The sequence below is a fragment of the Lactuca serriola genome, chromosome 8 (genome assembly GCF_051521515.1).
Source record: "Lactuca serriola cultivar US96UC23 chromosome 8, Lser_US96UC23_V15, whole genome shotgun sequence".
Lineage (NCBI taxonomy): Eukaryota > Viridiplantae > Streptophyta > Magnoliopsida > Asterales > Asteraceae > Lactuca > Lactuca serriola.
In genome coordinates, this window is record NC_136415.1 from 92,677,300 (window position 1) to 92,693,111 (window position 15,812).

General features: G+C 35.1%; 1 protein-coding gene across 1 annotated transcript; it reads right to left on the reverse strand.

Moving 5' to 3' along the window:
* Positions 1-4,404: 4,404 nt before the first annotated feature.
* TIP1 (Ankyrin repeat family protein with DHHC zinc finger domain-containing protein) lies at positions 4,405-8,546 on the reverse strand. Its single transcript, XM_079014824.1, has 13 exons — positions 8,106-8,546; positions 7,338-7,478; positions 7,125-7,237; positions 6,970-7,049; positions 6,730-6,893; positions 6,511-6,649; positions 6,322-6,421; positions 6,166-6,223; positions 5,990-6,067; positions 5,797-5,895; positions 5,631-5,709; positions 5,051-5,199; positions 4,405-4,960 (listed from the first exon to the last, which is right to left on the reverse strand). The coding sequence occupies exons 1-13, from the start codon at positions 8,379-8,381 to the stop codon at positions 4,580-4,582; spliced, it is 1,857 nt and encodes a 618-aa protein (XP_078870950.1). The 5' UTR covers positions 8,382-8,546; the 3' UTR covers positions 4,405-4,579.
* Between the last annotated feature and the right edge of the window lie 7,266 nt (positions 8,547-15,812).

Below are 15,812 nucleotides of genomic sequence, written 5' to 3' on the forward strand. Positions count from 1 at the left end.
TCATCTAATCATAAAACTCCTACTGGTGGGCCGACATTGTGGCCATAGACCCACCGCTACTGGAAGGTAACTCACCTCGTAGTAGCTGTTGATCTGTGCGTGAATCTTCTGACTGTTGCCACTGCTGCTCCGGAAATCCTCCGGCTATAATTCCCACAAAACACTTAGTCATACACTGCTAACTGTTCTTAGGGTAAAATGACCATTTTACCCCTGACCAAAATCAAAGTCAAATTCAACTTCTAGTTGACCTGACTCGCCGAGTTGGCTCGCCAACTCGCCGAGTCCCTATCCTTCCATTTTTCCTTATACCTGTCTCTACTCGTCGAGTTAGGCAATGACTCGAGGAGTTTTCCTTCTTAATGAACATCGACTGAATCCTCATCCGACTCGCCGAGTTGTATGAACAACTCGTCAAGTTCACCTTCAACTGATACACAGGTCCTGTCCTTGACTCGCTGAGTTGTATGAACAACTCGTCGAGTTCATCTTCATCCTTAAGAAGATTGCCTTGGACTCGTCGAGTCTGCTCTTGCACTCGCCGAGTCCCATGAACTTCTAGAACAAAGGCTTAGTCCAGAACGTTGGGTCACTCCCCGGGACCCCCTAGAACCTTTCCACACTCAACTGGGTCCTTATGACCCTCAACTGATGGGACAGAAACCTTGGACTCGCTGAGTCCAAGAATGGACTCGTCGAGTTGGTCACATCCTCTCACTAAATCTTCGATTTCTGATGTACAACCCTTGATCAAAAGATAGATCTATGCTTCTACAATCGATCTAGCACATAAAGTTACAACCTTTACGTGTTTGCATGGGACTTTGAGCTCAAAAGGTCCTAAAACAATCTCTTACAATGTATGGGGCCTTCTTTGAGTGCAAGAGCCACTCCTTTCTGCCTTGTAACCCCTCTAAGGGCCTAGATCTGAAACATCAACCCCTAACCATGCTTGCAATCATGGTTGGTGACCAAAATGGCTTAGAAAAGCCCTAAAACTCCACAAAATGGGATCTATCAAAAGAACAAACAAGGTGTAGACTTTATACCTTCTGAATACTGCAAATGATGCTCAAAATCGGATCCTTCTAGCCTCCTCTTGATCCTTTAAGCTTTTGCTTCCTTCCTTGGGTCACAAAAGTACCAAAATCACTCCAAATGCCTTAGATTGCTTCAATAACGGCTAGGGTTTGCTATGGGGGTCTTCTGGGAGCAAATGGGACGAAGGAGGCCGAGTTAAGGTGTTTAAATAGGGTGCAAACCCTCGGGTTAGGGTTTTTGTCCAGACAGGGCCTACTCACCAAGTCTGGGACCCGACTCGTCGAGTCCACTACTTAAACCCCGCGTCTCATCCCGCTTCTACTCGGCGAGTTGGTCCTTCAACTCGCCAAGTCCAAGGCCAAAATGCAAAAATATTAATAAAAGAATACGTACCAAGAACCAAGTGCTACATATATCCCCATAACTCATATGTGTATTAGGCATTCAAGGGTCACATTCGTACTAAAATCATGGCTAAACTTGCATATAAATTTGTAATATAGAATCTTGGGCCTCTCGGCTATTTTCTCATTGTCATTGTTTCTTTCCATACAATTGGATTGTTTTTATGTCAAAAGAAATATGTTATGGAATTACAGGAACAAGTTGAATGTCATCTTGCAAATCTACTCCTACTCTATATTGAAGAAGGTTCTGAATCGAATTCGGGACAATGAGTATTGCTATATGCAGTAAGACGTGTGGAAGGGGTACTATAAAGAGTAAAAATATAATCAAGAGGACCTTAAACATAGTGTAGTACACACTTTAAATCTATCATATGGGATTCACAAGGTGCATACATGTGGAAGCATATATATATATATATATATATATATATATATATATATATATATATATATATATATATATATATATATATATGTTGAATATGAGATATATTGTTGGTTGTAGATGTATTCTCATGTACGGTTCTGGAATAGGGATGGGAATAGTGATGTTATCATCCACTATATTATCTAACAGTTCAAGTACAATTGATATAGTTGAAGCGCAGTCAAAATATGGTTTTCGGGGATGGAATTTGTGGCGTCAACCTATAGGCTTTCTAGTTTTTCTAATTTCTTCCCTAGCCAAGTGTGAACGATTACCCTTTGATTTACTAGAAGCAGAAGAAGAATTAGTAGCAGGTTATCAAACCGAATATTCCAATATAAAATTTGGTTTATTTTACATTGATTCATTTTTAAATCTACTAGTTTCTTCATTATTTGTAACAGTTCTTTACTTGGGGGGTTGGAATAGAAAACAAGGTTATGATATAGAGTTTGGTTAGAGTAAGGTTGTACATCCTTGGTACTAACTTTTCCTTTGCATCGTTGGGAGTGGGAGTAGGTTTACAAGATGACATTCTAGCTCATTCTAGTATTTCCATAGCATATTTCTTTTGACATAAAAACAATCCACTTGTATGGTAGTAAACGGCGACAATGACAACGAGAAAACAGTTGAGTGGTTCAAGATCCTTCCTTAATAATTTATGTGCAAGTTTAACCAGATTTTGGTACGAAGTTCATCCGTCAATGCTTAGGACGCACATGAGTTTGGAGGATATATGGTTACTTGTTGATAATCTGCTTCATTAATGAAATAACAAATAATAGATAAAAGTTGGTTTATTTTGAAAAAAAATAGGTCTAAAATAGGAAAAAGAAAGACAAAATATAGGGTCTTTATGAAATAAGCCCAATAGGGTTACTCGTTGATAACTAGATTCAAGAATGAAATGACACGTAATAGGTAAAAGTTGGGTTTTTTTGAAAACAAAAAGTTCCAAGTCTAAAACGAAAAAAAAGGCTAAATGTAAAATGTTAACAAAATAAGCCCTAGAAATAAATAATAACATTGAAAACATTTCTAATCATTAGATTGTCCATTTCAACCATACAAGCAATATAGAATAACCATAAGGCTGGATGGTGTGGTGCCACAAGAACCACACTCTCTCCTTTACTACGTAGTCACCACATAGATGTTATGTCAATTATATCACACACAATGTGGTTCTTTACCACACACTAGGTGTGAGAACCTTGGTAGAGAGAGAGAGAGAGAGAGATGAGAAGAGGAGGGAAAGAATTGAAGAGAGAAGAGAAGAAGAGAGAATGTGCGGCAATTTTTAAGTGAAGAGAGAGGAACTGCACTCCCTTACCGCAGAGTGGGGGGTGTTCTCCACTGCCATCGTGGCAAAAATTGGGTGCTACCGCATCCACACCCTCAAGCCTAAGGAGTTGAGTGTAACAAGTTACATTGGGGTGCACTTCTTCGGGTGTAGGCCCAAACTCTACTAAAAAAATATAATAATAAGGACCAATCTAGCTCCCCTATGCTCACATGGATGAATAATGGTGCTATGATAGCATGTTAGGGCTTAAGATCAAAGTTCTTGATATGAATGACGTAAATACCTTACAAAGCTTTCTTAGAACCCTAATTTACCCCTAGGATTCCCCTAGAGTCATTCTACAAACACAGTTATATTATTAGGGTTCTCAAGTGGATCGAACCAATCATACACGGTAACATGGACCGTGACCGTAAAAACTTGGTCTACCTTGAGTCGCTCCCGTTGTACTAGTACACTATACTCTCTGGTTGGCTATGCAATTCTAATTGGCTCAAATCGACAAAATTATGATCATGCACATATATTAACAAGTTGAACCCATCTTATACATCAAACTTTATCATCGATTTATATATCCTACAAATTTTAAAACAACTGAAAGAAATTTAAACTTTAGTAGTTACATCTCTGGCTGGCTATGCAATTCTGAGATACGTAGGTGGAACAACTAAATCTTTGATTATTATTTTATAAAGTTGTTTATATATATATATATATATATATATATATATATATATATATATATATATATATATATATATATATATATATATATATATATATATATATATATATATATATATATCACAATCGAAACATTATCAACTCATTAGTCAAACAGGTAACGTCACTCATCCTCTTTAATAAAGGAAGATCTTTTTGTCACATATCAATCTCCCATGAGTTTTGATACTTATCATTTTGTTGTATTTTTTAAATAAATATTATCCACTTGTCAGTTTTTTGTTTGTTTCAATTTTTCAAATTAAAATCATATACTTATATATGTAAAGTATTAAACATCATATATATTATATTAAATTACAATAAATACGTTTCCTCATTTTTTGTTTTAAAGTTACATTAAAAAATATTTTTTGTTTACACTTTAATGTTTAATCTTTTTTTAAATTAACCCGTGTAATACACGGGTTTCACGCCTAGTATCATATAAAATAAAACAAAAAAACATGAGTTGTTAAACCTCTTGAAAGTAAGTTTCAGAAACCGATGTAATTTTTCAATATAACTAATCACTGTACAAATTAAAAAGAAAAGGCACAAATGCAAATGAATCAATCTACAAAACTTGGATTGTATCTTATGAACATAAAATAACATCAAATAATGATACAGCATATCCATGTCTCCAAACCATATAAAAAAAAATCATGCCCGTGAATTCCGCCCTAACCCTAACCCCAACCCTAACGGGCCAGAATCGGTTTTACTTTTCCCTTGATTCCCATGCGAACAATTAGAAGAATGAACATGTGAATTCAAGTTGTTATTCACATCAATGGAATGCTCATTTCCATTCCCATTTTGTTGGTCCAAATTTCTTGTCATAGGCATCATATTAATCTCCTCCGATCGATGAGCTACTTCTTCAATCAACTCAATGTCTTCATTGTAACCATTCACAAATAAATCCCAACAGTTTTTCTTGCATCCATGATCATACGGGTTTCTAAATCGACCCCCGGGTCCTCTTAAGTAGCTATACCGCATCATGTTTGCCATTTCATTTGTGGTTATATTTCTACCAACCTACAAACACGATGAAAATTCAAAATTCGTACTTGTTTTTTTTTTTATAAATTTTTATATAATATGAGAATGAAAAATCAGAAAATATACCTGAGAGATTTGCATAGATGTTAAGGCTGCAACACCCATGAAGAGAAAACCATCTGAAATTATGAATATTAGAGCACCCATGTGCTGGTTTCCAGCATGGTTTAGCCATGCTCCAAAAGTAGATGGAGCCATTGGGTCGGTTAAAACTCCTGCAATAAATCATTAATTTGTAAAATGTTTTTCCAAGGAATGGAATCTGTCAAAGGAATTGGAATCTGACAAAGGAATTGGAATCTGACACGTGTTTGGTTCGCAAGAAATGGAATACAACTCAATGGTGGTTTTATTTATATTTAGATATTTTTGGTTTATTGAGAAAAAGTATGATTGGATTTTTCATTTTGATTTATTTCAATGTAAGGGTATTTTGGTCTTTTAATAAAAAAGGAAGAATTGAATTGAATTGAATTCCTTCCGGTCTCCCGTAGACATGTTGTGAAATCCATCAAACATGTAACTTGAAGGATTTTCCAACGCATTGAATTCCGATTCCATCATCAAATCAAACACACCCATGGAATGGAATCTTGAATTCCGATTCCATCGTCAAACCAAAGACTAGGAAATGAGAGAGCAATACTTGTAAGAGCAACTGTGCCAGTTATCAGCATGGCAAAAACTTCAAGAACCAGGAAGCCCAAGAAATCCCTTTTATTCTTCTGTTTCATGAAAAAAAAAAATTGAAACATATTGTTATGAAATTTAATTTATATTACTAGAAAATGGAAATATGAACAAAAACAAACCTTGCCAATGCAATTAGACACCCAGGGGCAATGATGGTCAAATTGCTCAACACATCGGTCACATGTTGAACAATGCTTCGATCGAACAGGTCGTACAATCTAATAAATAAGTCAACAAAAAAAAAAAAAAATAGTAAAGAAATTAATAGAAGTATGTGGTTATTATTATTTGTTTTTATACTGCAGCATTTACCTTACAAGTTGCACAAAGTTGAGACCAGTTACCAGCTAGCAATGCAGGATCACCAAGCTCAATCTTCAGTAAAGGCTCCTAAACAATACAAAGAAAAGAAATAATAATTAAAAAAAAAACATCCAATGATAATAAAGAATTTATAGCTATATAAAAAAAATCAACAAATGACTTACATCATCTTTCATACTTTGTGAATCGTGTCTGTTTGTTTTAACATAACCTGGATCTTTGCTACAAAAACCAATAAACCATCCATAAGTCGAAATATTAAAATTAAATATCCAAAAAATAAAAAAAGATAAATAATTAAATTTAAGTATAAGACATACCAACTACACCGATAAAACAATACCAATCCTGCACTTGCCAATAGTACAGCAATCCATGCAATTAATGCAGAAACAGCTGTCATTTTAGGCAAATTTGGAGCTGCAAATTTATAAAAAAAACTGATAAGGTTTCATCAACTTTAAGTTATAAAATATAAAATATATAGTATTAAAAGATTAGAAAAATACCCATAATGACAGAATTAATATAGGTCAAAATTAGCACAAATATTACACATAAAAGTGCTGGTGCTAATCCTAGTTTTGAAAGTTTCCCTATTGTACTGTTTCCATCCCAACGTTTATCCAACATCCTCCTAGCATTACCCTAATAAAATCACATTTTAAAAAGTTATTAAAAATAGAAAGTAGTAAAAAAAATATGTGTATTTACAAAAATACCCTTACAAGGAAAAAAGCAACTTGTCGATGGTTTTTATCAGATGCGAGCTGTGCTGGTGTGAGACCAGTGTTGTCAGTCACCATTAAATCCTCTTTCTTTCCTGCTTGCACAAGCACTGTACATGCCTCTAAGTTTCCCCTTATAGCAGCCCAATGAAGAGGTGTACAACCTATAATAATAATATTATTATTTATTTTATGAAAAAAAATAATTTAATTAACTTTCATTTGCTATAATAATCATACCTTCTTTGTCTTGGCGACCTCTGTATGCATCAAGAAATAGAAGAAGTCGGATACAGTCTGCAAAGCCTTTATATGCAGCCCTGCAAAATGACGTAAATACCCTCGTGTCAAGTGTCAGAAGAAATGTTAAATGTAAAGCATCCAATTTAGTGTACCAATGCAAGGGGCTTCTTCCGTCATTATCAGGAAGATCAGGGTCTGCATTCCATTTTGTGACAATGTGATAAAGCAAGGCTGTTTGACCATATTGAGCAGCAACATGGGTTGTCTGTAAGAGGAAACCAAAATTATAGTGAATGATTAGGTGTAAGATTTATTTATTAATATTTGAATTTTGTTTTTGAATAATGTGATAAGAAGATACAAACCTGATATCCATACACATCAGCAGCATTAATCTGAGCACCTTCATGAAGTAAAAGCTCTGCAACTTGAATGGCTCCTCGGACAGCACTCCAGTGTAATGCTGTTTGTCCAGTAAGATCTGTAGCATTTATATCTCCACCATGCTGCAGATTTTATAAATAAATAAATAAATAACTACCACATATGTAATAGTTGGATTCACAGTTGAATACTCAACTGTAAATGTTACATATATGGTGGATTGGTGGTTTTGGTCTAATACAAGAAAGATGAAAGAAAGAACCCTAGAATCATACATTGAGTATATAAGAGATAGAAGAAATGTGTTGCTCCATTATCAGATGTTAAAGTATTACTTGTTTCAGCATAATAATAAAAAAATATAAAAAAGACAAGATATACTCTCAACATGAACATATTCAGGCTTCAGCAACTCAATGTTTCAAACAAGTTGGTTAAAGTCAGTTCTGTTCAAATAACTTTTTTTTGATATATGTGAGGATTCCAACAAAAGGCAGCAACTTGTTTGATATCTAAAGTCGAAGCGTATTGTGTGGAAGGAGAGAGCAATAGTTTCCAAATCTGAACCTGAACAACGCACAATAACTACTGTTTATCATAAGGATCTCACATGTGGTAGATAGAGTTAGATACTCTTAGAAATGAAGTAGATGATGAAGCAAAACATAAGTATATGAATCATCTAACCAGCGTATATACATCTATGTAGAACAAAGATAAAATTGTGATTAGTGAGTGTTAAGAAAAACCTGAATGATGTATTGGGCAGCAGCAGCACGATTATTGAGGGCTGCCCATTGCAAAGCGTAATACCCGAGGTTATCCGGCTGTGAAACGGAGCAACCTTCCGACTCCACCAATCTCTGAAGCTTCTCCAAATCACCATACGCAGCTGCAGTATAAACATCGTCCCTCAAACTGTCTTCATCTACTCCTCCCTCTGTCGTTCCATTCCCGTTCCCGGTGGCAGCATCACGATCTCTAGATTCTTGGACTTCGTCAACAACCTCGATCTCCGATGACATCGTTGATGCTTACACTTACAGGTTGTCGATATGAATTACAATCAGATCAAATTGAATGTTAGAATAATGACACGATGGTTTCTTGCGGATTAGGGTTTTTCCAGGAAGGGGCATGAGGGGGGAAGGAGTCAACCTTCTTTTTTTCCTCTATCTCGCCTATGAATTGAGGTTTGACTTTTTATCACAAAAAATATATATAATATTCTAGAATAAACTTTTAAATAGTGATAAACACAATATACATGTTATATAAAATTATAAATCTATAATAGGTTATTTACTGAACAATTTTCTTATGTAACAATCTTTTAAAATATAACTAATGTATGCAACTAAATGACTATTAAACTGCTTAGCGGATTACCATCTCATTTTTGTGTTTTAGTAATACTCAACTAAGGAACAAAAGTGGGTGGGTGGTTGTATGCTAATCCATCGACTAGACGCATTTGGAAGAGAACATGAAAACCGGCCAAGAGTCATGAACATTGTAAGCCAAGTAGCCTGTAGGGTCATAACCATGGCCATTAATGACGAGTTCCACACTTCAAGGTTCTATCAAATCTTTATTCGTGTGTTTGACAACAAATATGTCTTAGCTTACATTAACGACTCATTGAATGGTACCTATTAATATAGAAGTTTTGACAAGTCCTTGTCAACCAAGTTCTAAACAATGGGAAGAACACTAAGATCTCAATCTTAATATAGATTGTCGTGTTCAATGACAGAGTTGTATATCCTTTTGCAGTTTTATGCAGAAAAGTCTCATTATTTTGAGAAATTTTTTTAATAAATTCATAAAAAATTGAAAAAAAATAAATAAATAGAAAAGTCTCATTATTTTGGGAAAATCAATTTCTTGTTAGAATATAAAAAATGACTTTTTCGTTAATTTGGGCAAAATGTTAAAATATAGGGACTTTTCCGTTCAAAAAACCTTTTATATAACATCCATAAAAATCATGAAAAAATTAAACTTTTAAAACCGACCCCAAGTCATAAATTGTTTACATCATAGCTTTCAAAACATGTCCAATATCAGAGTTTTCCCCAAGATCATAAGTCCTAAACATGAGGATATGTACGGCCACACCTTTGTATTCCCGTGATCCTCTGAAGTACCTAAAACATAACCAGAAACTGTATGCCAACAATTAGTGAGTTTCCCCCAAAGTACCAACACAACACATAATCATAATAACAACAACAAACAATATACATACAGAGCCTTCAGTCTGACTAGAACGCCCCACCGGCCTACAGTCTATCTGGTATGCTCATAGAATCTTCAGCATGACTGGTATGCCTCATCGGACCTTCAGCCTATCTGGAATGTTCTCCGAGCCTTCGGCCTGACTGGTACGCCCCTCTAGCCTGCAGTCTATCATGGACGCCCTAGGTCTCTCGGCCTTCAGCACACAACATGAGCGCCTCAACCCAACATACTATTGCATATCAACATATATCATATCAAACCCTAGCTAGCATATACATACAGTCATACAGATCTAACATATCACTAACGCATAGCAGCATACTCAATACCAGAATACAGATCTAACAGATCACTATAGCATACAAATATAACATATCACTACAACACAACAACATACTCGATACCATAACGCAGATCTAACATATCACTATCGCATAGCAACATACTCAATATCAGAACACGGATCTCACAGATCACTACATCATACTATCATGCGATAAACCAGGATAATCATCCAAAAGGTCGGCCTTGGTGCCTTCGACCCAAAAGTATAGTAAGGAGAACTCACCTCGCACTGTCGAATCTCACATAAAGAATCTATGGTTGTTGCCCCACTAAAAACCCCGCGCTACAATCACCGAAATAATCATCCATCAATAATCGGATTTGGTCCACACTAAGTGCCCAAACTAGGGTAAAAGACCTTTTACCCTTTACTCAACATGAAACAAACCTAGGCCCAAACCAACAATCCAAAGGCCCAAAATCTAAATAAACACCTAAGGCCCATACATGGCCCAGTTTTCTAAATTGGGCCCAAACCTTTATATGTGCCTTGCCCCAAGGTCCAACAACATTCCTAATCCAAAACAATTGCATTCAGATGGCCCACAAAGCCCTAAGCATCAAATCCCAAAAGAATGGCCTAAACCAAAGCCCAAAATGTGTGAAGCCCACTGACTAAGTACACAGAGCGTACTCAACTGTACGCCCAAGCGTACATGCTTTATGGCTTGTACGCCCAACATACTCCTCCCATTCAGTCATCTTCCACATTTAGCCCTTAATCCCTTAAGACATTACTCCACAACGTAGATCTGACATCCTTGAGCTGGATTATCACGTAAAGTTGCTAACTTTACGTTCATGCATGGCTAAATGAAGCTCTTAAGCTCAAAAGGACTTAATAGGTGACTTAATGCATGAATGTGACCAAAAATCCCATAAATCTTGCACCTTTATGCTTAAGGAATCCATAATAAGTTCAGATCTAAAAGAATAAGTCCTTAAAACATCCCAACTCCTCAAACCAACCCAATAAGGGACCAAAAGCATGAAAACTAAGATATGAAGAGATCTAAACATATAAAAGACAAGTTTTGAACTTGATACCTCAATAAGCTTGCAACAAGGGTGATGATTCTAGATCTATAACCTTCTCACCAAGCAAAGCACCTTCAATCTTCTTTACTTCCTTCACAAAGGGAAAAATACCCACCAAAATCTTCTCAAGATTTGATACTTTATCAATCTTCTGCCGTAATATTTTATGTGCTACTTTCTCAAAATTCGAACTATGAAGAGGAATGCCGTAATCATAATCGAAATTTGAGAACACATTATGTTTCCTTGACTAAATTATTAACATTCCACTACCTAAGCCTTTAGATTTGAAATGAAGCATAATATTCTCTCCCTTAATTATAGCAAAACAACTATTCAACCTTTACAACTTTGCAAAGTATGACTTTTTTTTTCTATAATTAATATTGCTAACTTGCAATACATGCAATCATAACATTTATGCTCCCACTATCATGATAATTATTATAAACACAACACTTATGCTCCCACTAGCTTTGACATGTATTCAGAAACCAGCTTAACTTCCAGAAAAACAATACTTATTGAATTTCTTAAGTTCATGTTTCTAATACCTAATGCTTTGATAATCCTTTATCTAAGCTTATACACATTTCCCTTAGATAGCTCATATGTGTGTCTAATCAATTCAGACTAACTGCCAAATCTCACAATTCGAATCATGGAAAGGGATACCGTAACCATAATCGAATTCGAGAATCCGATTTTCACAGTCACTATCTTTTTAAAATCTCTCTTAGTGAAAGCATTTCCTTACATTCATTTTCATGAAGGAGGGAATCTTATGACACTTAGATTTTAATGGTGTATGTGTTCCTATCCATGTGAATTTGTCAAAACCAAAGTTTACGACAAATTCAAACTCATATGGACTGAACTTTCTTAATCTTGACTTCTTGCCTTATGGTAACACAGCTGCCCACCATGTCTTCCAAGTAGTTAAGCAGCTCACCTTTTCCTATCAATGTACTTTTCATTTATCAAGGTCCTTGCCTTTTATGCATTCAAATGAGAACTCATAGGACTCATACGCATAATTAACTCAATTGGAATGGCATAGAAACAAGATAGTGTCAACACGATAGGTTGTAAACCTCAACTCGTGTGCTAGTGATGATCGATAAGGTTTATTTTGATTGAGACTCTCACTGACTCCTTGACATATAAGATTCTCTTGTCAATAAACATTTCTTGACAAACAAATATTCAAGAGTTAGTGTAGTTTTTATCAAAACACTTCATAAATTGGTCCTAGTTGGTCTTTGTCTTATCCAAGACATCACAACTTTCCACATTTGATGAATGCTATAAACCTTCTTAATACTTTTCACTCAATGTCACAATCTTAACTCTAAGACTTGTTTTGGAACGAAGTATGACTGACTTCTTGATTTAACCATTTCTTCAATTCTTGATTCCTCTTCTTAGACATACAATTGTACTAAGACTCACTTAGAGGATCAATTGGGATATGGTTCTTAATCATTAAGACCTATCATAAAGCATAAAAGGTACTCTCCCTTCTTCTTAGAATGGAGAAACTTTTATCTTTCTGCCTACTTGATTCTTCTTATTCGTTATGCTATTGATTTAAACTTTTTCAATCAATTTAGAATTACACTTAATCTTATAAGTATAATCATATTTACTAAATTTTTAGTAAATCATGACGAATATCTTGTTACTCTTATGGTGAACTTGATCAACACGCAACTTTGTGTACTCGATCTCCTAGTCCTTCACTTGACACTTTGTCAATGAATTAGTCTAATTTCCAAATATGGAATTTCTCATTCATCGTGCTAATATTAGAAACCTTCAAACATCAATTTTCATGCATGTTATTGCAAGGATAAATAAATAATATAAAATCAAAATTTATTTTATTGCGGAAAAATTTGTCCTTACAATGCAATTCATTGAAAAACTATGCTCATTCATATTTCTAATTCTAACTCTAAGTAGTAGCTCAAGAATCTAATCTTCAAGTAATGCGATCGAAATCCATTTCTTCACGGTTAGATTCTGCTCACTTCTTCCCTTAAGCTTCCTTTCTTTTCTTCGATCCTACAAAACATCAATTATAATCTTATCACATTATGTATTAAGAATCTAGAATAGAAGCTTAAAAGAGTTAGTCAATGGATTTTTCCCTAAAGCAGAGCCATACGTTTTGACTCTCCCATCTCTTAGATCTCTTAAGTAAATAGGGCAGCTTCGTCTCCAATGCCCCTTCTCTTGGCAATAAAAGCAAGTTGACTCTTTTGGAACAGGACATGGAACTACTTCAGATATTGCCTTTCTCTTATGATCAAACTATTCGATCATTGCATGTCTTTCGTTGCTATTGCCTATATCCATAGAGGTCTTGAAGGCAAATTCACCAATCAACTTTGCTTTTCTATTGTGCCAAACCATTGCTGATTCAGCGGCAATAAGCATATAGGTGAGATCTATAAGGGTCACGTCGCAGTTCATCATATAGTACTCTCTTACGAACTCACTATATGAGTTAGGACGTGACTGAAGAACCCAATCAATAGCCATCTCCTCACAGACAACGGATCCCAACATCTTAATCTATCAATGTGTGACTTCATCTCTAGGACGTGTGCACACACTGACTTTCCTTCTTTATGTTTACTTGCCAAAAGGGCTTGAGTGAGTTTGAACTTTTCAAGTCTTCGAACTTGTGGGTTAGGGAGAATAATTGGAGGAGGTGGAGGAAGTGAAGCATGATCTCTTGTTCCTCGATCGAATCGTGGAATATCATCTTCATGTGGAATGCTTGTTCTACGGGATTTGAGAAGACCATAGTTGTCGTACTTTGACATCTACAAAATGGGAGAAAAACAAATTCAAGTTAGTTGATTGATTGAGTCCTTAGTAAATCACCCAAATGAGATACTAAGGCTAGGACCCAACACAATATGCTACAACCTAGAAAAGGGATGCCGTAATCTAGTTGCAGAATATTTGAAGGTAAGTGAATGACGATTCACTAATTTCCACCATTAAAAACGAAAAAGAAATTTAAGTTTTAAATCTATGAAAAACCCGAGATCCTTTGAGATTCATTGAACTTTTCAATGGCATGTTTAAATCTCGATATGCCCCTCTAGTTTGTGACTGGGATGCCGAGGATCACAAAGCGGGTGTGAATAACCATGCAAACTTACATGGTGCCCTCACATGTTACAGTCACCTATTCGATGTGCCGGTAAACCACACACGCTCCACCGAACTATGACAAACATTGAGTCACCCTTTGCTACCTTTTCTTAGAACCATTTAGTGTGTCGGTTAACCACACACGCTCCATTAACGTCTTCGCAAGGGCACAAAGTGTAATTTCATGGAATTGCATCAATTCACTTTTGCCTAAGTAACTAAGATTGGGAATTTGTAAAACATTTAGTTACTTTTGTACTTCATTATACTTATAATGGAAGGTTTTGTCATATCCTACCCGTTCGGCTAACGACCCTCCACTAGTCAAGAGTGCGGTGGGTAAGAGTGGATACCCATTCAATCACCATATTATAGGCAATTTCCTTAAACACCCCTTATAGACTAGCTTCGTGAATGAGGCCTACTAGCGGTAAGACTGACTTTTACTCATACATATATATAATGCTAGACTTTTAATGTTATATATAGTATAGGGTGTATTTTACACTTTTAAAATACTAGGAGGTCAAATTTAACAATTATACTTTTATTTCAATTAAATTGTAAACCTAAACTTTTATGGATTTGTTAAACCTCTTTTAATTATACACCTTAATTAATTAATAAAACCATAAGGGTGTGATATGAACTTTTCAAAAACAATACTAGGGTTTTAGAATTTAACATTCCTAATTAAACCTTTAATCAACTTTTAAATTCCAAAACTTGAGGACAAGTTTTGAAACATTTCAAAACATTAGGGTTTAGAATTTAAATGTGCATCAAAAATTAAACTTTTAATCAAAATTTAAATTCCAAAACTTGAGGGCAAGTTTTGAAACATTTTTCAAAACATTAGGGTTTCAACTATTTAAATTTCAAAACTAAACTTTTGAGTTCAAATTTAAACTATAAAACCTAAAGGGGAAAATTGAAACTTTTCATAACACAAGGATCAAATAACAAATAATATAAATTAACAAATTAATTTTGTCATTATCTATATTTGACCTAATTTCAATTTCTTGCAAAATAAGTTACCCAATTAATACAAATAATCAACTTTAATCATATAAGGAAGTTATTATCTAATTAATTGGTAATTATCTTGTGTTTTGGCAAGGATATTCATTAAGAAACAATAGAATTCGTATTTTATGGGTTTAAAATGAATATGGTAATAATCCTTAAGCAAAACAGCAACAAAATCCAAAGTTTCCTCTGTCTGACGCTCCGACTCGCCGAGTCACACTTTGGAACTCGCCGAGTCCAGGTAGTGACTCGCCGAGTCAGGTTGAACAGAAGGCCAGAAAACGATTTTCAGCAACATAAAGCATCAATACAATAGAAACCAATCTAGGCTCTGATACCACTGATGGGTTTTGGCTATAAGAACATCCTATGTGCTCATACAAACCCTAATGCTTGGATCTAGGTTTCTCTATTGTACATGCAATTTATCTAAGACTATAAACCCTAGATCTAGCATATGATAATCAATATAACATATAATTAGGGTTTAGATCATACCTTGATTGTTATGTAGCAATAACAATCTCAAACCCTCCTTGTATTGACTTTAGAAAGCTTAGAGTCACAAATGTCACTCCTCTAATGGTTCACAAACACCAAGAGCAAGAGGATGAAGAGGAAGAGAG

Bases quoted from the DNA above. Each gene is read 5' to 3' on its own strand.
- TIP1 (XM_079014824.1), bottom strand. From the start codon at position 8,381: ATGTCATCGGAGATCGAGGTTGTTGACGAAGTCCAAGAATCTAGAGAT. The intron at 6,650-6,729 runs GTAAGGGTATTT...TGATTTTATTAG, and splicing joins GACAAGTTGCTTTTTTCCTT to GGTAATGCTAGGAGGATGTT. The intron at 4,961-5,050 runs GTATATTTTCTG...TCGTGTTTGTAG, and splicing joins CATCTATGCAAATCTCTCAG to GTTGGTAGAAATATAACCAC.